Here is a 22514-nt window from a genome sequence, read left to right as displayed (position 1 = left end):
ATACGTTAATTTATTTCCTTTATTATTTTATTATGTCGAAAATAGGGAGGTTTATTTATACAAAACATTCATAATATCGATATTCAATGGCACGTTTTCCTAGGGGCAAAATGGGCAATTGACCGGAGCCCCCACCATCTGGGGATCCAAAACCAATCATTTATAAGGAAAAATATCTGAAATCAACATTGTACATGGGCCCTCTAATTCAATATCATGCCAGGGCAGAAGTTTGTCTTTCAGTTTGGCCCTGCAGCAGTTTAATTAAGAGAGGCCTCATTATAGAGTTAATGGAAGCAGGATAGTCATTTCGTACTGATTGTAAGCAGGTGTTGGGTTCGGCCAGGCCCACAATGGAGCGGCATCCAAACGAAAAGTCTTACGTTAATAAACGTGTCCAGGGAAAAGAGGAGGCAAGATTATTATTTTTTACTGTACCGGTATTTAGCGGTTTCTTTCCATTCTGCGAGTACCAAGAGGTCCTTTTTTACGTGGCAGTGGTCCAATGGCCGAGCGATCAAGGTGGCAACCTACCGCTCTGGAGACCCGTGTCTGTCCAAATATGTCGGACTCCTCTCCACACTATCCGGCTTCCCATTGTGGGCCTGGCCGAACCCACTGCTTGCTAAAAGAGGCCCTCTTAGTGCCCACAGAGCGAAAAAAGTTTTAAAAAAAGGCCAATTGTGGTTCATATGTGGGTCCAAGTGGAGAGAAACGGGCCTAATATATTCATCGCCCATGTTCCGATCGCCCGGATTCGAATCCGGATCCACCAGCGAGGTAAGTGCCGTTTTAACATCTTTTATTGAATACTAATGAAAATTTTCAAGTAAAAATTATATTTTATCTAATTACTTTCGAATAAATTATTTTTATAATTTTAAAAAAAACATATTAAAAGTTTTTTAATTTATAAAAGTATAAAATATTTAAAAATTTATGATAATACATGTATTTATTAATATATTTTATCGTAAAGAAAAAAAAATTTTCGGCAGGGGGCGTTGTCAATCAATATGGCGGCGGAATGGCTGTGAGTGGGAGTGTCAGGATGAGGTTGAAGTCTTCTAGTGTAGATTATGGGGATCCTCCCAGCAAGGTCAAGCATTTTTTTATTGTTATTTTAGTACATAAACAAGTCTGTCTGTCATATATTTAACTTAAATTATTAAACGATTGTATTTAATTAATATTTTAGGTTGAAACTAGAGAAGATGAAGAACAAGCTATCAAATTGCAAGAAATAATCGATCTTCTTCTTGCTGCTGGTTATTTTAGAGCCAGGATTAAAGGACTGTCGTCGTTTGATAAGGTATATGACATTTTCACAGTCACACAGATGTGTGAATCAATATGATTGTTTTTGTAGGTGTTTATCATCAATTGACACTGAAATTGTATTATAAATGTTAGTAGAGTTTACATGAATACTTTGCACATACTACAGAAACAGTCAGAATGATACAAATGAAGCTCTTATCAGAGCTATGGTGGAAGTAAAACACTCGGAACTGACAGTCTGCGTTTGACTCTTTTTGAGATATATCCTCTCGAAATCAGTGTGTGTGGAATTTTGGGTATGATTCAAGCTCCAAATGAGGGCTTTTTCGATCCCCAAATTTTAGACCCTCTTTTACAAGCAGAAAAGTCAAAGGAAGCGTATCGGTACGTGTGACCCTTTTGTGATATTTCCCTCCGAAGATCTGTTTTTAACATGTATCGGTATACTGCCTACTCTTTGTGCTCTGCATTTTCAAGGTTCACTTTTGCTCGCCTTGACTGATGCTTTGCGTGTAGTCATGTGTTTCATTGAGCTCACACCCATCTAAAACTATATAACATCAAATAATGTATGAATGGTCAAGTGGGCTACTCAAAGCTGGCATAGTTGTGTGGGCTGAATAGTTAAATTCAATAGTCTTAGTGGAGCAACATGACTTGTGATCTCGTATTACCCGATTTTGGGGGCTGTATCTTGTGAAGGATGGCTTATTAGAGGTATGGTTCCTTTGACTTTTTTGCTCTTATAGGTATGATGTATGGCTTCATAAGGCCTCAAATGTCTCACTCAGAGCTTGAATTGAGCCGAATTTTGAGGACACTCAAAAATTGGGTAAAATTTAAAGATGAAAAAGTAAGAAAGTCTGGAACTAGTTCCTGAAACAGTGCTAAAAATCGACTGTTTTTCACTTTAATATAGACGGCTTATGTAAAACATGAGAAATTTTATTTCACTGATTACTACCAGGCTATATATGTATATACATATACAGGGTGTGATGCTGAAACTTCCTTATTTTAAAAACTCATAAAACAAAAAGTATTGGAGATATCAATTTAATTCTTTTTGCTTTACATAGAGGTACATTTAAAGTTTTATTTCATTAGGTTTTGAAAATGATATCTTGAAGGTGGTCTCTGTTCCGGTCATTATGTTTGGAGAGTCGAAATTGGAAGTTTCGGTCCACTTTGTCCAGTATGTATGTGTCTATGTCGGCAATAGCAGCATAGATATCGTTCTTCAGCTCACCCAGGGTTTTTCGACGATTGCTATACACCAAGAATTTAAGATATCCCCATAAGAAAAAATCGCGAGGGCTAAATCTGGCGAGCGTGCTTGCCAGTGAAGATTGCCCCTCAAACAGATGAGACATTTGGAGAAGTGTTTGCACAAGAGAGTAATTGACATTTGTGCCATATGAGCTGTGATGCCATCTTGTTGGAACCACACATCCCTCACATCCATTTTTTCAAGTTTGGGAAGAAAAAGCTCCTTATTCATCTGGACATAACGCTTAGAAGTGACCGTAAATGCCCTATCGTTATTGAAGGTCCTGGTTTCTGTTTTCTGCACACTACCAGTATCCATAAACGTGTCCACCCACTGAACAATCGATTTTCGATCAGGAACATGACCTACAGGCGTGATATTAAACTGTTTCCTGAATGCACACTGGATTGCAATGAATAAATGGCTGTTGGGAAAGTAAGTCGCCATGGTGAACGTGCTCTCCTGTCTTGTTCACTGCACGATCATTACTAAACTAACCATACAAAAAACATTAGCCCTGCCCTTTCGAATGCACTCAACTCCACTCTCCAAGGAGTAACGGTTGCTGTGTGGCGTGTATTTCAAATAAGGAAGTTTCCGTGCCGCACCCTGTACTAGGGTAAATGCACCAGTAGTCAACCATTTAAAGCTGTTTTGGACTTAGATATTTTTTATTAAGATATGTAGTAACACGAAAAGCAAAATTCATGTATGTAAATAAAGTTTGTTCTATACTTTTCATGGAAAAAAAACATTTTTTATTATACCATTGTTTACATTAAGAAAAAAACTAATTTACTCAAGGGCTGTTCATCCAGTAGTCAATCAATGAGTCACACATTTGTTTATGGCAGTTGTAAACTGTGTTTTCCTTCATCAAATGCTTCACATATGTGGCAACTGAAATGGTACGCCAGATTAATGATAGGCATTTTGTAGAATATACTCATCTGAAACACAGTTTTCTTTATCTTCTAAAGATGTAACAATTCACTATGTGGTTGACTATTAGAAGGAGTGTTGCACAATAATTTTTTCCATCACTGTGAGGGAGGTAATCTGTTGATGTTACATGTCATTGAGAATGGGGTCATCTTATAATGCTTTCTGTGAAGATGACTTGACCTACTCTGATATACTAATTACATATGGATTTAGGCTTAAATTGTGGACTACTGGAAGTGGTTGACAATAGGAGCCCCCACTCTATATACTATATACATATAAACGACAATGTCATAAACCCAATTTTTGATTAAAGCCAGACAATATGCTGAATTATCAGGCTACAATAAGAGTACGTTAATAATTAGCTATGAAGTAATTTGTCTTGAGGTAAACAATTAAGTTACCATCTTGTGATGATTTTAATAATAGTAGTAATTAACTCTAAGTGTCCTGTAGGCACTAAAAGGGTGTTCTTCTATACCCATTGTGATATTTAGTTAGTTGGTTTTATAATAATAGCAGACAAAAATTCTTAGATAGATTTTAATAAGTTAATAACAACTTACTAAAATAATAATTATGAAAATTGTTATTCAGACAGTCATGAAACATTTAAAAACAACAAAATCTATTTAATTATGAAGATTTTCAATTATTTTTTAAAGATGTAAGAGTCACCTTCCTAAATGAATGCAGGACCTTAGGGGTATAGCTTATGTCTGTAGGGATAATATGCCTCCCTGTTGATTGTGTTTCTTTCCTCCAGAAGTTAAAATTCATATCGATGCCCTCTCCATGGCATGGAGAACGTACTTTGAGTTGCACGGGGTATAACCTGAATCGACTTCTCCGCACATCTACGGAATGGTCACCATATTTTTAATTTAAACTAACCGGCATTCTATGTTTGGAAAATTATCATTTATATTTTAGTATTGCTAAGTTTGATTGTGTATTATATCCGAGAATGGTCTTTGAAAATGACCGATGATGATTTAGAATGATAATTACAACACCTTGTCACACTGGAGATGTAATTAACAGGTGTTTGATTGTAATTGTAACAGATGTAATTGGAGATTGTAATTAACAGGTGTATTTCTGCCATTAATTTTGCCAATCCTTGAAGTTTTCTTTTGAGATGTTCTTTAGAATCATCTCTGATGCTTTGAGACAGTTATTGTGAGTGGAAAATGGGTTAAATTAACTGTGACTTTAGTGCTGGGAATAGGAAAAGATTCAGTATTTCAATGCTACATTTTGTATTGGATGTGGGACGTACAATGTTTCTTCATGTCCATAAATTCCATTGTCTCATTACTAACAAGTCAGTTTTCATAGATAAGCAGTGTACTACTTTTGTTTGCATGTTCTATGATCGTACGAAGGGTAGCTTATTTCTTTATCAATATTTTGTGAATTGTGAAACTTATCTTGTAAAAATTTACTATATAAAATATACAATTGTTTATACATTTATAATATAATAATGTTTCTTTGTTTACTAGGTAGTAGGCGGGATGACTTGGTGTATTGAGACATGTAACATTGATATAGATGTGGATCTTCTCTTTCAAGAAAATTTAACAATTGGCCAGAAAATGTAAGTCTTCTGCAGTTTTCAAAACTTACTTAACTGGAGAGCTTAAAATAGTAATGGAGAGAGTAAACAAAGTATTTTATAATTAGCTCATCATGCATATGTTAGGCCTTGTCCCCCTCTAATTTAAGATGGAGAGTATATATTTTAAATTAAATAGATTAAAAATTGCAGTTCAGCATTATGACGACGTCACAATAAATAGTTGCTCGTCATTAGTACATTGTATTAATGAAAAGCGTATATAGAATAGCTAGAAAGTGCATAGTTTTCTACTTAATTTAGTGGGAGATACGGTAATTTATCTAGTATTCTGAATAGCCTTACAGAGAAATATGAAACACATTGTTACCTATGGCAAATGGTATTGGTAATAGCCAAGAATGAACTAGTGTTGAACTAACAAACAGCCATATTACTGAATACATGTATGGTTTACTCTTGGTTATCACTGATACCATTTCCAAGTAGTAGATAAGCTCTCCACCAAACATATAAGCATACATGCAATGGAAAGTATCGTATGCACTGTTAATATTTTATTTTGGGTTATAGATATAATGATATAGTTGATCTGCAATTTTAAAATCCAGAAATGACTAATAAATAATTCTAAACAGTTTAAAAATAATTATAATTACAGATCTCTAACAGAGAAAATAGTTGCAGTTCTTCCCAAAATGAAGTGTCCTCATCGTTTAGAACCTCATCAGATTCAAGGATTGGATTGCATTCATATATTTCCAGTAATTCAGGTACAAATTGCTTAGTTGTCATATCAAATATATTGTATAATATACACTAACACTGTATAATAAACATAATTTATCATCTTTGTGATAGAATACCGATCTATTTTATGCACGGCGTATGGTAACGTCTTTATAAACCTGTGTAACTGACAAACGCAGTTAAGTATAGTTACAAACGTGATGTATATTTATAGTAAAGTGACTTTGCGTTACAAGACAAGACTGCACGTGGTGCACCTAGCAGTAAAATTTGAAAGTTAGCAAGCCTTTCACGAAACCGTGCATGATATAGAAGAAAAGTCAATTACAGAGGCGTAGAATACAATTGATTTAGTACGAAAGGACACTTTGCATACGTGAATACTACAAATAGAAAATGTAAAATGTTAATGTGCGTGTCGAGCACACATGATAAAATGTGTATTATTCATGTGCTTAGTTCTGCACGTTCCAATTTTAGGATGCTATTGACCTGAAGAAGATCAGAAACATTTTTGAATTATACATTAAAAAATTATTTACTGGATTATAAAGGTTTTGTTTGGTGTATTTATTCATGTACTTATTTATAACATGTATTTCTCATTTTCCTCTCTTATTTGGTAAGTATTTATTACTGTGTTGTACATTGTGTGTCATTCACCCATCAGTATATAAGGACTTTACTATACATCCTATGTAATTTAAATATTCTAAATCAGTTAATCTATGCTTTATTAAATTATAACATAAATTTATAGATAAACTTCTCAGTATTAAATTTTTGAAATTTTTTTTTTGTAGTGGCTGGTGAAGAAAGCAATTGAAACCAGACAAGAAATGGGAGATTATATTAGAGCTTATTCTATTTATCAATTTAGTAAGAATCATTCAACACCTCAGGTAAAAATACTTTTAAAATAATTGCTACTATAAAAACTAGTTATGGTACTAATGAAGGAATGTAAAAATTTAAATAAATCAATATAATAATAAGCTAAGTGACAATTGAAAGTACTTTCCATATTTTAAGGCATTTACGATGCAAGTTTTGTCCAAAACGAAGGCTCAAAAATTTATTCCGCATATTTTATTCGAAGTTGCGATCTCTCGTAGGCTAACAAATTGCCCGAGCAGTAGGTTACGCGTAGCCTCTATCCAGTTCGACTCTCGAATAAAAGGCTATTGTTTAATTAAACACGTATTATTAGTTTTATTATTTACTATAGCTAAGTAGCATTTGCATGTATTCATGTAAAGTATTTTAATTGTAAATGATTTCTTTTAAACTCTCGTTTCTCCCTGGTAATTTTACTGTTTTTTAACTAGAATACAGTAAAAATAATCTGGGATTGAATGTCAAAGGCGTGATATGGCTTAAATACACTACAAACTTTACCTGTAGATATTCTGTGCTAAAATAAAGGTGCATCTTATGTGCCTGTGTGTCTTGTATACTGTAAAACATGGCAATTAAATATTATAAGAATTTTTCAATATGTATGATGATTACATCTGTGTTTAGCTGCAGATCTGTAAGTAACTGTAAAGATTGAATCATCTGCAATATATTAAACATGAAAATGCTTTTTCATTGGCCAACAAGTCTACTGCAGCAATCTTTCTGACAATTTTCTCATTCACTGGTATAAAAACCTGGCAGTAGTACATTTTTAAAGAAAAAGTGGAAATTTTTTGACAGTTTGACTACATAAAAATGTCCATAATTGTTTCTTTGAATGGCAAAGGTCTCCGCACTGTTTCACAAGAGGATAAACATTCCTCTTGTGAAATATAGTAGAGAATGCATTTGTTATGAACATGGAAAAGTTGAAAATAGTATGAGTAAGCCATGCTGGAAAAGGATACTGAAACATTTCAGCCTTAAATACTACTACTATTACCAAACCGAAAGTATAACGTGAACACAGACATCCATAAAAGTAAGTGCATGAAGCGTGCAGCATTGGTTTAAGAGCAATTATTGATAATTGAAATGTACAGACATCTGCTTATCTGCACTAAAGATGTAGACTGAAGCATTGAGATATGGGATTCCACTATGTTTTCAATTGGATCTAAATTTATTGCATAGATTAAGCAAGGTGTATTACAGGAATTGCTTTATGCAGACAGTAAAGATGCATATCCAGTAAATATGTTAGTATACTACATTTTATAAATGGGTCTGTGAATTCAGAATTTTTTCTATGTAATAAATATGTTAGCATTACAAATTGTAATCATAACTTAAATACATTACTTTGCACGTCTGTTGAACACATTTTGATATATATCATAAGTGATGCAATTTTTATGACTGCTGCTGTAGTTTATTTATCATTGTTGACACATGCAAAACACTGTAAGCACCTTAAATTTTATGACAGCAGCAGCAGAAGCCAATTAATATTGCAAATAACAATGTAAGATTCTCCTGTATGAAGGTTATGCCATAATCATTTAATTACTAGATTTACTATTGACTACACTCAACAACTGAAAAAAAAAAAAAGATTTAGTCACTTAAGAGGTTTCCTCAGTAGTGTGGACTGCCCAATTATATATGATCTTATTACAAGAAAACAGTAAAGCCAATTGTATTGGCCAAATGTTTCCGAGATTCACGTAGAAGATGCATACTCAAAAGATGTACACAACTACAACAAATAAATTATTTTGATGCTGATGTAATTGTTAATGTTTAATTGGTAACTGAAAAATAATTTATGACAAATTGTTGATTCAAATTCAACACTTAGAAGTCACAGTAGAGTCTGTTACTCTCCAGTCTGACATGTCCAGTAATCTAATACTTTGCAGGGTGGCACACATGAAATTTTTGTGTTACTCCTTGTTGATGTATGTGATGGAGAGAGACTGATGTACATGTATACCGTCAGTTGCTAGTTGTTTATTGTACTTGCAGCAGAATGTCACAATCATGATTAATACGACAAACTAAACTGTGAACCGAGTGCATTTTTTACTGTACAGTACAGTACATATGTGTATACAAAATCTAGTAATCTGACACCTGCCAGTCTGATATATGTCAGATTACTCTGATAATAGACATTGTCAAACATTGTTTTAATATGGCAGCAGTGGTCAAAACTTGTTGACTGTTCTCTAGCTTGTTAAAGCCACTAGTAAATTGCATCTTTCATAGTGTAAATATAACACACTTTCTAATGTCGATACGTAGAATTAGCCTTCCGATAACGAGTACGTCACTAGCTACAAATGTAAGAATTGTTTGTATGAATAAAGCCGCGTGTCTTATCAATTCCATTGTTTAGTCACACTGATAAACCTGCAGAATAAAGACCACAATGTGTAGAATTGTTGCTTTATCTAAGAATATAGTGTGTATGTATGAAGGAAATATACTTGTAAGTTAAAATAGATATTCTGTAAGCAGTATCCCACATCAACTGGTAAGAATGTGCTGTTCGATGTATATATGAACCTTTTACCTTGAATCACATATTTTACTATTACATAGCAATAGTAAAATATGTGATTCAAGGTACAATGTACTTGAATACCTCTACATATACAAAAGCGCATGTAGAGGCATTCTGATTGTATGGAAAAATGATGATAATGTTAACTAAATCTCTATTTTTAATCCAAAATTTCTTTGAATTTAGGATTTAGAAAAGGAAGCACTTAAGGAAAAGGTGATTTCAACATTAAAGGATTTGAAGGTAAGAATAAAATGATGCCGATTAATAAATATATCTAAATGTGCAAGAAGAAAGAGCTGAATATTAATCGTAACGTGTACAGGAATCGTACCAGCCGAAGCGGCGTTATCGTCACCATGCATCTCATAAGTTAAAGGAAGAGGAAGTCAGGGTACAGACGACTCTATTAGAATACGGAAGGTTCGATACATGTAAAACTGTTCTTAAAGTTATATTTGCCTATATTTTTTTAATTTCAATACAATTATTTATTTCAGAAAGTACGGAATATTGAGATTACATCATAAAAATCAAGTTTGTATATTTAACTAAATAACTAATCAAAGATTTAGTTATTTAGTTAATTATAATTTAAAATTTCTTGTTTTATAACTGATTTTAGGCTACGAGTCAGGACGAAGAATCTAATCTGGTGCCTAAAAATGACGTGAAAGAAAGTAAAAATGCCGAAGAGGTAACATGTTTCTCTTATACTATTCATATAAATGGTATTTTTGGATGTGAAGGTGCATTTTGTAGCATGATATTAAAATGTATTAGAAAATTTAACTAATGATTAAATACCTACATATTCTAACAATGTTTAAAATTTATTTTTTGAAACAATTAAAAATATTTTAAAGGATTCAGCTTCGTCAAACAGGTATTTGCTGCTTAATGACACATCTTGTATATGATAGAGGTCCTTTAAGTTTATAAAGGAGCTAAAATATTTGTAGCTGCCTGTACTTTTCCTATGTTTACATACATAAACACTTATAATTGTGTTAGAAATGCAGAAAGTCAAAATTACAGTATAGCACTTTAATAGTAGGACATGTGGAAATGTTTACCTAATTACTTTTCAAAGTAGGATCCTTCAGTGCACAGAAACATTGCTCCATTGATCCTGCCATTGTTGGAAGAATCATTGACCCCTTGAGATGCATTTTCAGCATAGGGAATAGCCAAAAGTCACTCAGAGTAAGACCAGGTGAGTACAATGGGTGATGATGGGACGTCTTTTGTTAGCAAGGAATTGTTTCAAAACAAGTGGTGAGTGACTCGTGATGCAGAAGCCATCCTTCTCGTCACTTCTAACACAGTTTTCTCCAAATTGCATGTAGTAATGACCAGAAACACACTATCCAGGCAGTACAAACGCACCGTATCATCTACGCCAAATAAGTAATCTTTTCAAATACAATGAGCATCATTGAATGTGCCAGCCAAACTCCTGAATATTCCTAAAGAAGCTTCCAATAATGGTAAGATTAATGGAGCAAGTGTGCTGTATGCTTGTAGGGTCCTACTTTGACGGTGATTAGGTAAACCTTTCCATATGTCTTACCATTACAGTACTATATTATAATTCCAAGAACTTTTTCACTGCCTGTGTGTAGCTTATATGAGTAGTACCAAATAGTACACATTACTGCGTTCACTTAACATATTTCTCAGAACATATCCACATTGTTAAGCATTACATACATGTACTTTTAATTATTGAATATTTCTCATGAATATGAGTGTAAGAAAATAACACAGAAAATATGAATATTATTCAAGAACTAAGGTTTATAACATGAAAGTTTGGATAAAACTATATTACAGAAATAGATTACAATGACTTCAGGTATAAAATGCTTACTTTTAGCTAGCCAACTGTCAAAATTTTTTCATGAAGGAATGTTTTCGTCCTGTTTTATGACAGCCTCACTGACGTAAACATTGTTTGATACGTGAAAAATGTTCAAATTCAGTTGGAACAGCGACTCGTGAAGCTGAAGCTGTCCTAAAACAAGTTGAAAATGTTCTTTTATGAAAAAATTTAAACAGTTGGCTACCTGAAAATAAGCATTTCATCATCATCACAGTCCTATGCCCTTCAAAGCGCTTGGTGATATTACAAATTGATGACTTTAATTGTATCTTTTCACTGCTCCCAGTGTTGTACCATGTGGATGGATTAATACATTGCATGTCCTGTAATCGTCTTTACTTGGTCTGCCCACCTAATCCGACATTTGCTTCTAGGGCATTTGCCATTGATCTTCCCTTCTAGGATTTGTTTCTCAAATCCATTTTTGCATCTGGAAATATGTCCCAAGAAGCAAAGATAGGATTGGTATATTATAGTGGTAAGGCGTGTTGTGATTTTCAGTTGATTTAGGATGGAGCAATTTGTTCGATGCTCCATCCAAGAGATTCTCGGCATTCTTCTTTATGTCCATGTTTCGAAGAAACTTGATTCCTTTTTTAATGTGAAGTGGCATTTATGTTCCAGGTTTCCGAGGCATAAGTGGCAATCGAAAAAAATAAGCGTTCTTATGAGCTTTAGTTTATTAGAAATAACGATTGCAGAATCTTTCCAAATTCTAAATAATTTAGAGGTTGCTCGTAATGCAACCTCTAAAGTTTCAAAATGTTTTGTAATATATTCAAGTTCTGATTCATTGGATGCTGTAATAAGTGTATCGTCAGCATATCTCAGGTTGTTATCTTTAAGGCACCCCAATGGAAATGCCTCTGTCCCAGTTATCTAATACCCTTCTCATGATTATTTCAAAATAAGCATTAAAGAGTAAGGGGGAAAGAATACATCTCTGTCTTACACCATCTTCAGATGTGATTAGACATAGTTAACTTTTACTCTTGCAGAGTTATTCTCATATAAATTTCTGAAATAAGATGGCATGGGACTCTCATGTTTTGAAGAACGGGCCACAATTTGTGCCATTTTACACAATCAAAGGCTTTGATATAGTCTATGAAACAAAGGTAAGCTTTGACGTTAAATTCATAGGCTTTTTCAATGGCTTGTTGAGCGTTCAAGATTTGTTCTTGAGTTTCTTTACCAGGGATAAACCCTGACTGTTCTTCAGCTATTTCAGGAAATAGGAAGAGTTTCAAACTGTTATTAATTATTTGGAGCATTACTTTCAGCATTACAGAATGCTCCAGGTCTTGCTCTGACATTATTTACTGATGATCTCCATCTTGTTCTTATTAACACGTAATCAATTTTGGTCTTTATATTGGTTGGGGAGGTCCAAGTAGAAAGATATCGGTAATGGTGTTTGAACATGGTGTTTGTTATTATCGATTGCAAACTGAAAGAGTCTATTTCCTCTCTCATTTCTGGTGCCCAGTCCGAATTCTTCTATAATGCACCGTAGATTATCATCACTTTTTGTATTGCCTGTCTTAGCATTAAAATCTCCCATTATTATCAATATGTCCTTCTGTGATGATATTTTCAGTTTGTGTGTATACTGTGCCCACTTCATCGTCCGAAGCAGCCGAAGTGGGCATATAAACCTGTATAATATGAAGTTTTACTGGGCTGGAAGATATTGTAATTTTGATTATGCGGTTGTCGATAGATTCATAGCCTTCTACAAATTTTGTTATGCATTTGTCGATAACAAAGGCCACTCCATTATGTCCATTTTGGGTTATACCTGAAACATATATCGTGTGGTTGATTGTATCAAAATGACCACTCTCTCTCTCTCCAATGTGTTTCGGAGATGCCACAAATTGGTATATTCTCTCGATTAAGCTCTTTCTATCATGTAGACCTTTCCAGTCTGTAAAGTCCTATGTCCACACGCTCGGTAGCCCATTTTACACCAAATGAATCAGTTTGGCGCCAGTTGCAGACTGGATCGCTATGCATATCATTGCTCATCCTCGTCATAATATTCTCATGGGAGAATAATCAGGTAGTTTTCTGTTGCCTGCTCAATCCATTGATTATGAACGGTTTCGAACTTAATAGGCTTAAAAGCATTTTATACCTGAAATAACAATAATATGGAGAACTTGCAGTGAACTTGCTATGTGAATTAAAGTTGATTTGTAGCATTATTTACATTAACTGTTTAAATACATTAGAGTTTGTTTGAAATTATAAAAGTTTCTTTTTCAAAAAGCATAAAATTTATGTCAAATTATACATTAATTTCTTTCAGAGAACAGACTCTTATTAGCATACTCTTTTTTAATCTTTCCAAATGCTTCCAGATATTTTGACACATTGTCGTCACATAAAAATATCTTAAATCTTATATTGAAATCATGTTTTTTAATATGTTATAACATGTCTTGCGTTCTTTCAGAAAAGACACGTTACAACTCCAGTCTTTTATTTTCTGTTTTTTATTTGCCGATGTTTACAAGGTATACACACGAGAACATAGGGACATACTACCTTCAGTGACAAGTCTACACATTCTAACAGGAGGGAATCTCTTTTCCTTCTGATTCGCTCTCGATAAGAGATTTAATGGGCACAAAGGCCCGCCAATTCAGTATCCAGACAGGTCAAAAAATCCCAGGAATTTTTGGGGATGATCCATCTGGATATGTTGAGCTCCATCCACCAATGCCTGGCTATAATGGGCTTGCCAGAAAGGCTCTTTTATTACCTCTACAGCAGAGAGTTGAAGAAAGACTTGAATATGAGATTTAAGATACAAGAAAATACCCCTAAAGGTTGGTCAAACAGCCCAAAATCATTTGAAAAGTTCAGTAAAGTATGCTAATAAGAGCCTGTTCTCAGGTAAGGAAGGATTTGAGAAGTAGTAGACCCTAGAGGTAGGCGTCCGGGGATACGCCTACCTTACACCTTCAGGGTCAAATGTATTAGTAATTTATAATTATTATTGCCAATATATAGCTCAACGTTATATGACAGTTGAGGTAGTGTTATTGTAATGTATCAGGTTTCATTAGAATTATTTATCATTCTAAATTGAGAAATCATTGAGAAATTTCATAAATATCACAGAAATTGTATAGTTTAAACGAAATTCTATCACTTCTTTACGCAAAGTTTTTCATGCTCAAAAAATTCAGGGTGAATTTCAAGTGCAGAAGTCGCGCGAGTCACTTCTGAACACGAATTTATCCATGAATTTTTCGAAACATCTTTATAATTTTAGTAAATCATGACCTTGTAAATTGCATGATAATTAATTTCATGTGAAAACTTGCAACCGTACAAATGCATGATACCGCTTGTGCTAGAAGTAATTTATGAAAATCATTTTTATATTTATTATTATTTTCTGATTTTGTGCATAGTTTAGTTGATGTTAGCTTGCCTTGTTTTTATATTTAAATAAATATTTACACATTTTCATTTTTGAAGTATATATTTGCCTATTTAAAAGATTGTTATATTAATAAAACTTCTAGTAAAATCAGATTAACTATCTGGAACATTTGTTAATAAAATTCGACAAGCCCATCGGTGGGCGAGCGAATAAAGTGACCAAACAATGGTAGTTGGTGGCGGGCGGTTGCGCCCGAATGGGCCAGTTGTGTGGGATTTTTCAGGATTTCCTAGTGTTTAACATCTAGAGGGGAGCCTGAAAGTCGTCCCCTTTCGCGGATCTTAAAGTATAACATTCCGAATGAAAATAGGCATGATATATGTTTCAAAATTGCATGATTTTTGAGCTTTTATTATTAATTCTTATATATTCAGAATTTTTCTTAATTTTTTTACTGATACGTAACTCGAACGAAATAACTGAGAATGCTTTTCATTAAATTCTCACTCTGCTTTGTGCCTGCTTTGCATAGACACAGATCGACAAGTTGATGAGTGGTATGTCGGCAATGGATGAATCCGAGGTTGGTCAGTTTTTCAATTAATATTCTTTAATATTTCGAATTAAAATAATAATTAACTTTAATTCTAACGTGCGTTAATCATTTTTTCTAATGATTAATATTAAATATTACAATTATTATATTACTTTTCGGTTTAGATTAATTGTGTAGAGAGTAGAAATTATACAGTATCGTTGCATAGAATTTAATTATTCATTACGTAATTTAATTTACTGCTTTATAGGGGTGTACTAATCATGTATAAATGTTTAATGTAAGTACTTCTGGGCCGACGAGTCTATCGTCGCAGACTCCAAAGTTATTTTGCAAAATTTAGAACGTAGAACGTGCTACTTCGACTTAAACAAACTTATTAACTACTGTTGATAAAGCCATACGACTGCCAATTATAGTTGTATATTATGGCTACGTATTTAATTAATTTACTAAATAATTAAGTGGTAAGTGGGAGTTGCAGGTTCAAGTCCCGATTCTTTTCTTACAGGAAATACTCGATTAAATTTATTATAATTATTAAATCTAGTATGAGATGACAGCACGACTCCCTACCTGTAGACAGATTATTAAAGCTAAACAATGGTACCTAATTAAAAACGTTCTGTAATTATTAGAGTTTTATTCATGCAGAATATTGGGCGGTATTGATAAAGAATAGTAATTAAGCACGACGAGTGCGCGACTTGATTTTTGAGTTTATGGAGATGGAACCTTTTGTCTTTGGGTGGCATTGCGGGGAATCCTCGGGGGGCAAACGGGACACTTGCTCCTCCCTCGGATTGAGTTAAAATTCCACAAATTATAATCGTAAAAGTAATTTAGTTACCATTTACCATAACCATTTACTTTCAATCATGGGATGATTTTTCTGTCTTTTTGTATAGTTGCAATACTATATTATATGAGACGTATGTAAAAAAACCTCAGAAAAAATTAAATAATAAAGGCTTTATGAAGTTTTTATGTCTCTAAGTACACGAATGCCTCCTTAAAATATTTTCTGTGGACGCGAATGGGCGGCAAACTTCCTTTTTATCACGGCACAACCGTAAATGAAAGGGAGCGAGTTTCACGTCTAACTATATCAGGAAACTAAATTTAAAAGTTTGCGAAAGTGACTTTTATGTTTTTATATATGAGAATTCTATACTAAAATGACTAAAAATAGCTAAATTTAGTGTTAAATTTAACAATTAAATTAATTTACAACTGAATATTTAGCTTTTGCAATTGATTTTAAGTTTCACACTTTTTATTTGCTTATATCAAATCAATTATATTATTAATTTGATACATGTTTTTTTAAATTTAATATTTCACTTTTTATAGTTTAACTTATAAAAATAATGGCCGAATGCTCTCGTTATACACTATGTTATATTTTGGGTTATATGCTATGTTATATCATAAGGTAAATATTAAGATATAGCAGAAAATTAATTACTTTTATAAAAAAAATTATTATTTTTGCTTAGACTAAGGTCACGGCCAGTGTGGTTGGATCAATCGTCAGCATGCAGTCCGACAAAATTCAACAGATCGCCTCGGAGTTTGCTGATAAGGTATGCGAATAGAATCAAGACGCTTGTTTACATATCTTATAATTTTCTAAATGGTTGTTTTAAATGATGCAAATTTCTGTGTAGCAAGCTGAATTAGCGAGCGAAGAATTGGGAGAGAAATATGGAGGAATTCAGCACCACAAGAGAGTCATTACTTCATTAAACAAACAAATAACGGATAAAACCGAGAGTTTAAATCAGGTCGGTAATTAGTAATTAATGACTTTATTGTAGCAATGAGCTGTCTAGAATGCGTGTGCATTCGATTATATTTTAAGAGGTATTTTAAACACGTGCATTCAAATTACGATTTGGATTTTTGGACTCTAAAGACGCCCCCTATAGTCTTTTATAGGAAGGAAATTATGTCAATGATTTGTTTAAGGAGAAAGGGAACATTTTCTTTCTGATATGATGTTAGTTCATCAGGTTAATAGGAGTTGAAATAGTTTAATTGAGAAACTAAGTGGGTTTCGAAACACACTTAATTTTTCAAATTGTTTTTCGTCCTCCAAAATATAAATTGTTACTAATCGTCCCCTCAACATGGAAAATCGCCCACATGGGGCGATATCGCCCCCGTTGAGAAACACTGGATTAGAACGTGATGTTAAACACATTACCCCTCGCTAATATTCATGGTAGAGAATTGCTTGAATATGCTCTCTACCATTATATGGATATACTCAATTTAATAATGAATATATAGTCTATATGCACTTCTATCATTGAAACAATTTTGTGACATAGACAATAGATAATTATACTGATAAATATTGGCTGACTAGTCATTATTTGATTGACGAATTCTATGAATTTTCTTGGTTAGCTCAGATTCTACTCACAATTCCTTGGGATGGAGTGGAAGTATGGTTTAAAACATATTACAGATTTTTTAAAATAAATCTCTTGTTATCACCTGTAGAAATTCTACTATTTGCTTCTTGAAAACTCTATTTTTATACAAATCAAAATGTTTAATCGGGAACGATAGGGCTTTAGCTTAAAGTACTGACTCCGTAACATAAATGTTACCTTTACGCTTAAGGAAATCATTAAGAAACTTTACTTATTACATTGCTTTAGCTTTTGCTAGAAAAGTTTTAATATTGGAGACAGCCAATGCACATTTTAATTGTTTCTTTAGTGCTTCCGAACCTTTATCAGCACTACAGCAGGTAACTTAAGAGGAAGTTATTAAATTGTTTTCTACCGAAGCCACTTTAAAGCTGATTTACATAAAATTTTTTGCATCTAAAAATGCACAGACAAGATTTGTCGGCAATTTAGATACTTTAAAATATCACTTGCAAGTGTTCCGAGCATTCACAGGAATATTTGTTTCTCTTGTATGGGATGAGAATGCAATCTACATACTAACAGCATTTTGATGCACTGATTGATTCAAGGATGCAAGTACAAGTGAAAAGTCTGACAGTAAAGATTCTCTATAATACGTCAAACACGAAGCATATGTTGGCAATAGTTGTATCATGTAAACTAGCTTGTAAGGGTGCGACTATGCAGATGTGAATTTAGAGTGAGCGAGAGGTTGCAAGCGATTTAGTTTTCGCAAAGGAAAACCATGCACAAACGAGAAGCGAGAAATAACGCTGGCGAGAGCGATTTTCTGGTTCTCGCACATATCTGACAGGTTTTGATATTTATCACGTCTCGCCTCTTCTCGCCACATATTCTCACTCGCTTGGAAAATTCGCTCGCTCGCGTCTGCATAGTCGCACCCTAAGCATCTTACCATACAAATGTAAGGAACGAAATTAATGTTATTGCTTTGTAAAATAATTAAATTATATTAAATTTTTTCAATTATAATTGTGTATTTACAAATATTTTTCTTACGAAAAACATTTAATTGCAGCTTAACCAGAAGTATAATGAATTAAAATCCGGTTACGAAGAGAAGCGTAATAAACTGAAAGAGGTCAGAAAAATTTATTTATTTATTTATTTTAAAAACAGTAATAATTACTGCAAAATAATTTTTCATACCTTTATTTTCAGCTTAACAACTATTACGAAAAACTCTCCGACGAGATGGAAAAGTTCGAAACAGTAAAGAAGGAAGATAAAGAGTAAAAACTTTTATTTAATTCATTTTATTAAGAATATTTTCATCTTTAATAAGTGATATTTAATGCTTACAGAATTATAGAAAAGTTGAATTCGTTAGTGTTGATGAACGAAAATTTGAAACACCAAGAGCAAGAATTTAAGTCCCACTGTAAGGAAGAATTAGCAAGATTACAAGCCGATATCGAAGAGGTTAAATCGTCTAATAAAGAATTATCGTCGGAAGATAAGGTAAAATAAAATGAAACTTGTATGTTACGGTGCTGTTTAGTAAAATGATGCAATTGTGAAGTCCCTCTGCCGTTGGACAGAGAAATGGGAGAAGCTTACGGGAACAAAATGATGACGTTGCCACAGACCGTACGATGAAGGAGTTAAAGTAAGCTATGACGTCGGCACTCGCCTGAGCCGCACGAGTGTGGTCCACAATTGCATCATACTAATACTTAGTGTTTCATCTATGAAGTTGATTGAATAACATTAAACTAAAGTTTGAAGGATTGCATGCGATTGATACTTAAACTTAGGGATTAGAAATGGCAATTGTATTGCCTCTTTCTGCTGTTATCGATGAAATATATTTACCATTTATAGTATTAGATGTAATTTTCTGTCATAACAATTAAGTTTTGTATATTCCGAAAGCTTATATTTTAAAACTGTTGAACTTCAGTTTGTTTTTGATGATTTTGCTGCAGCTCAAAATGGTGTTTTGGCTACAGTCACTAAATTTATAAACTGAAGTAAATAACAAAATGTTTAACATATTCAAATACGTAATTTTATGATATTTAATAACCTATATTATAGACATAATGTTAAGATTTATCTTTTTGTTAAGTATGATTTTATAACTTTATAAATGAAGAGAGAATTAAACTGCCGGAGAACTTAGCATGGATATTTGCAGTGGTAATCTTTTTTGCTTTTAGAAATATGTATTTGTTGGACCACATTTACAAAGTACGTAAATACTTTATTGGTATGGCATCATCTTTTTTTTTAAGTCACAAAATGACTGGTTAGTAACAGCAGATTTTAAGCTGTTAAGCTGTCGGCATTTGCCATAGAGCTTTCTCTAAATAAACTGCAAAAATTGGTATAGCAAGAAAAACTGCAGCTTGTGCAACATTCTCTCTATCTTTTTAACTTCTTTCGTTCATTTCAATTTATCATTTATCTCGGTAACTATCAACTATAGTGAATATAGTAATGGACTCCATCATCACAAATTTGTATAATGAGATGAAACAATTATGATTAGTACTCATACAAAATTCTAATTTAGTCATCCAAAGGTATATGTTTCTTCTTCAACTTCCTATGTTTAAACTTGCATGAAATCAGTCAATAACGGATGTCTTGATAACACAATTTCCTATAGTAATACATAGCCGAAATTATTATTTCTGAAAGTATTTAGAGTGAATTCAGTTTAAACATTATAAAATTGTTTGAAGAATTTTATAGCAGAAATGTATTTAATTTTTCTAATATTATAGGAACGGAGAGAAGTAATAGAGAAACAATATTCTACTGACAAAGAAAAGCTACAAAAGATACGAGGACTACTGGTACGTTGAAAATTTGGTAGCATTGTTTTATGTGTCATTCATGTAGAAAAATTTTATTTGAATTGTTAGTTTGTACATAAAATAAACTAAGAGAGTATTTATAACATTTTTTAAAAATTAGAGTTTGTTTGCAGTCCAATAGTTATGCAGCACTGTGATGGCAGAGTTTGTGGAGTTTCGCAAAGTTTGTCATCTGCTTTGTTAGATGCGCACTTCTAGTGTAGCGGAACGTCATTCAACTGTAAAGTTGAATGACGTTCGGCTTCGACATTCGATGCCAATCCTACCAAGTTAGCCACTGGACAATGTATTTTTAATTCCTGTGACAGCTAGCAACCATGAATCTCCATGTTTCTATTGGACCGTAAACTAGCTTTTATAGTTTTCTTCAAATATATATCGATTTGATTTTATCCTAGATTTGATCTTCATATCTACAAAACTCAAAATTACTTCTAATAAAAAGTTTAAGGATGCCCATCCCTGTAAATGGATGCAGTCTCACACAAACGCCTGCTAGTTTGCATATCGGGGAGTACATATAGTGATGCCAAATTTTGCTTTTTTTCTACTCTACAGAAAAAAAACACCGATTTCTTTTAATTTTGCTTTGTTTAACTTATTTAACCACTCTGATTTACTGCTCCACACGTAGATGAATGACGTCTCCTCCTCATTTTGTTTAATTTGGAAATAATTTATAATGTTAATTTGTTTTTGTAAATAAATTAAACACTTACCACTAATACCAAATTATTTAGAAATTAATTAAAAAAAATAGTAGTAGTAAAATACTCAATTTAATCCAGTAGTTGTCTGGAATCTTACTATAATATTGGGCTTTGGGATGTTTATATATGTATAACATAGAATTTCAAAGCATAATCGGTAAAGATATTTATATAAAATAATATCAATATATTTTACCAATACTATAATAAGTAAATGTTTTTGAAATCTTGTATATAAATATATAGCCTATATATTTTTAATTCTTTACACCGTATGGGCATGAAAAGGGCCTTTTATCCATACACAATGTGGTTTCTGTCAGGCACACAGTTTATATGGGGCCTGATGTATCTGCAACAGATCAATCGGTGAAAGATTTTGAGGTTTTTGGATCTGTTCTTGGGTTCCCCGGAGCAGTAGGATGGTGCACTAATCACCTCAATCACCATAATATCTGTAGTATATTTATTATTAGATCTGTAGTATATTTATGTTTAATTAATATTGATGCAGTATACATGAGATGTCAACTAATTGTAATGTGCTTTTTGTATTTTAAGGCACGTAAAAATCGAGAAATTGCATCGTTACAAAGAAAGATCGACGAGGTTCCCGCTCGAGCCGAATTGAGTCAGTATCAACGTCGATTCGTAGAATTGTATAATCAAGGTTTGTATCAAAGAATTGGTTTTGATCGCAATTTATTTACAGATCAATTTATTAGTATACAATTTATTAATTATTAAAAAGAAAACAATAGAAAACTGATTTTATTTAAGATAAATCAATCTTAATGAAATCTAAATTGAAAAAGCATGGATTTGTTGTAAAAGGATATAAACGAATGCTTTTGCGGTCATTCTTTATCAAGTTTATTAAGTTTACACAAAATAATTTTGTTTGTTGGTTCTTAATTTTTGTTTCGGACTTTAAAATTTTACACGAAGTTTCATCACAGTTTATCAAATTAATATTCAAGCTAGTGCAATTTAAACTGCAATGTTTAGCATCTAACAATTTAATTGGTCTATTATAGTTATGATTTAAGTAACCAATAAATTTTCTCATTGTTTATTTACTTTAAAAAGGACTAAAATAGTTATGAGATTGACATTAGAAATTGTAGTATCACTTCTCTGTCTTCAAATATATGATATAGTTACACATATTCAGAACATTTTGGATCTTTTAAATTTATCTGAATTGCAAGGAAACATAGTACTGAACATGACAGCTATTTCCACAACTGTAGCTATGCAAGAATTGCGACTTGGCTCTAGCTATACAGAGCTTCAGAATTAGCTTTATATAATTCCTGGTCAACTAATTATAAAAACTAATTATTGGAAACTCGTCTTAAAGCTCTAGAGAGCTGATGCAGTATGAAATT

General features: G+C 32.9%; 1 protein-coding gene across 2 annotated transcripts in view; it reads left to right on the top strand.

Moving 5' to 3' along the window:
• The first annotated feature begins 998 nt into the window (after window positions 1-998).
• LOC111624717 (coiled-coil domain-containing protein 93-like) overlaps window positions 999-22514 on the top strand; it is a 49007-nt gene continuing 27491 nt past the window's right edge. The window contains exons 1-17 of one of the 2 annotated variants that reach the window (XM_023367629.1): window positions 999-1099; window positions 1199-1312; window positions 5008-5102; window positions 5743-5854; window positions 6635-6733; window positions 9487-9543; window positions 9626-9723; window positions 9801-9837; window positions 9926-9997; window positions 15118-15168; window positions 16641-16727; window positions 16812-16928; window positions 18607-18669; window positions 18750-18820; window positions 18893-19049; window positions 20321-20392; window positions 21685-21793. In XM_023367629.1, coding sequence (XP_023223397.1) covers window positions 1028-1099; window positions 1199-1312; window positions 5008-5102; window positions 5743-5854; window positions 6635-6733; window positions 9487-9543; window positions 9626-9723; window positions 9801-9837; window positions 9926-9997; window positions 15118-15168; window positions 16641-16727; window positions 16812-16928; window positions 18607-18669; window positions 18750-18820; window positions 18893-19049; window positions 20321-20392; window positions 21685-21793 — 1483 coding nt within the window. In that variant the 5' untranslated portion in view covers window positions 999-1027. The remainder of the gene's footprint in view (window positions 1100-1198; window positions 1313-5007; window positions 5103-5742; window positions 5855-6634; window positions 6734-9486; window positions 9544-9625; window positions 9724-9800; window positions 9838-9925; window positions 9998-15117; window positions 15169-16640; window positions 16728-16811; window positions 16929-18606; window positions 18670-18749; window positions 18821-18892; window positions 19050-20320; window positions 20393-21684; window positions 21794-22514) is intronic. The other variant, XM_023367630.1, reaches the window with a different exon arrangement.

This window comes from Centruroides sculpturatus, unplaced genomic scaffold, assembly GCF_000671375.1.
Source record: "Centruroides sculpturatus isolate CEXI.00-Female unplaced genomic scaffold, Cexi_2.0 scaffold375, whole genome shotgun sequence".
Classification (NCBI taxonomy): domain Eukaryota; kingdom Metazoa; phylum Arthropoda; class Arachnida; order Scorpiones; family Buthidae; genus Centruroides; species Centruroides sculpturatus.
This window is presented reverse-complemented; position numbering and strand designations above follow the sequence as displayed.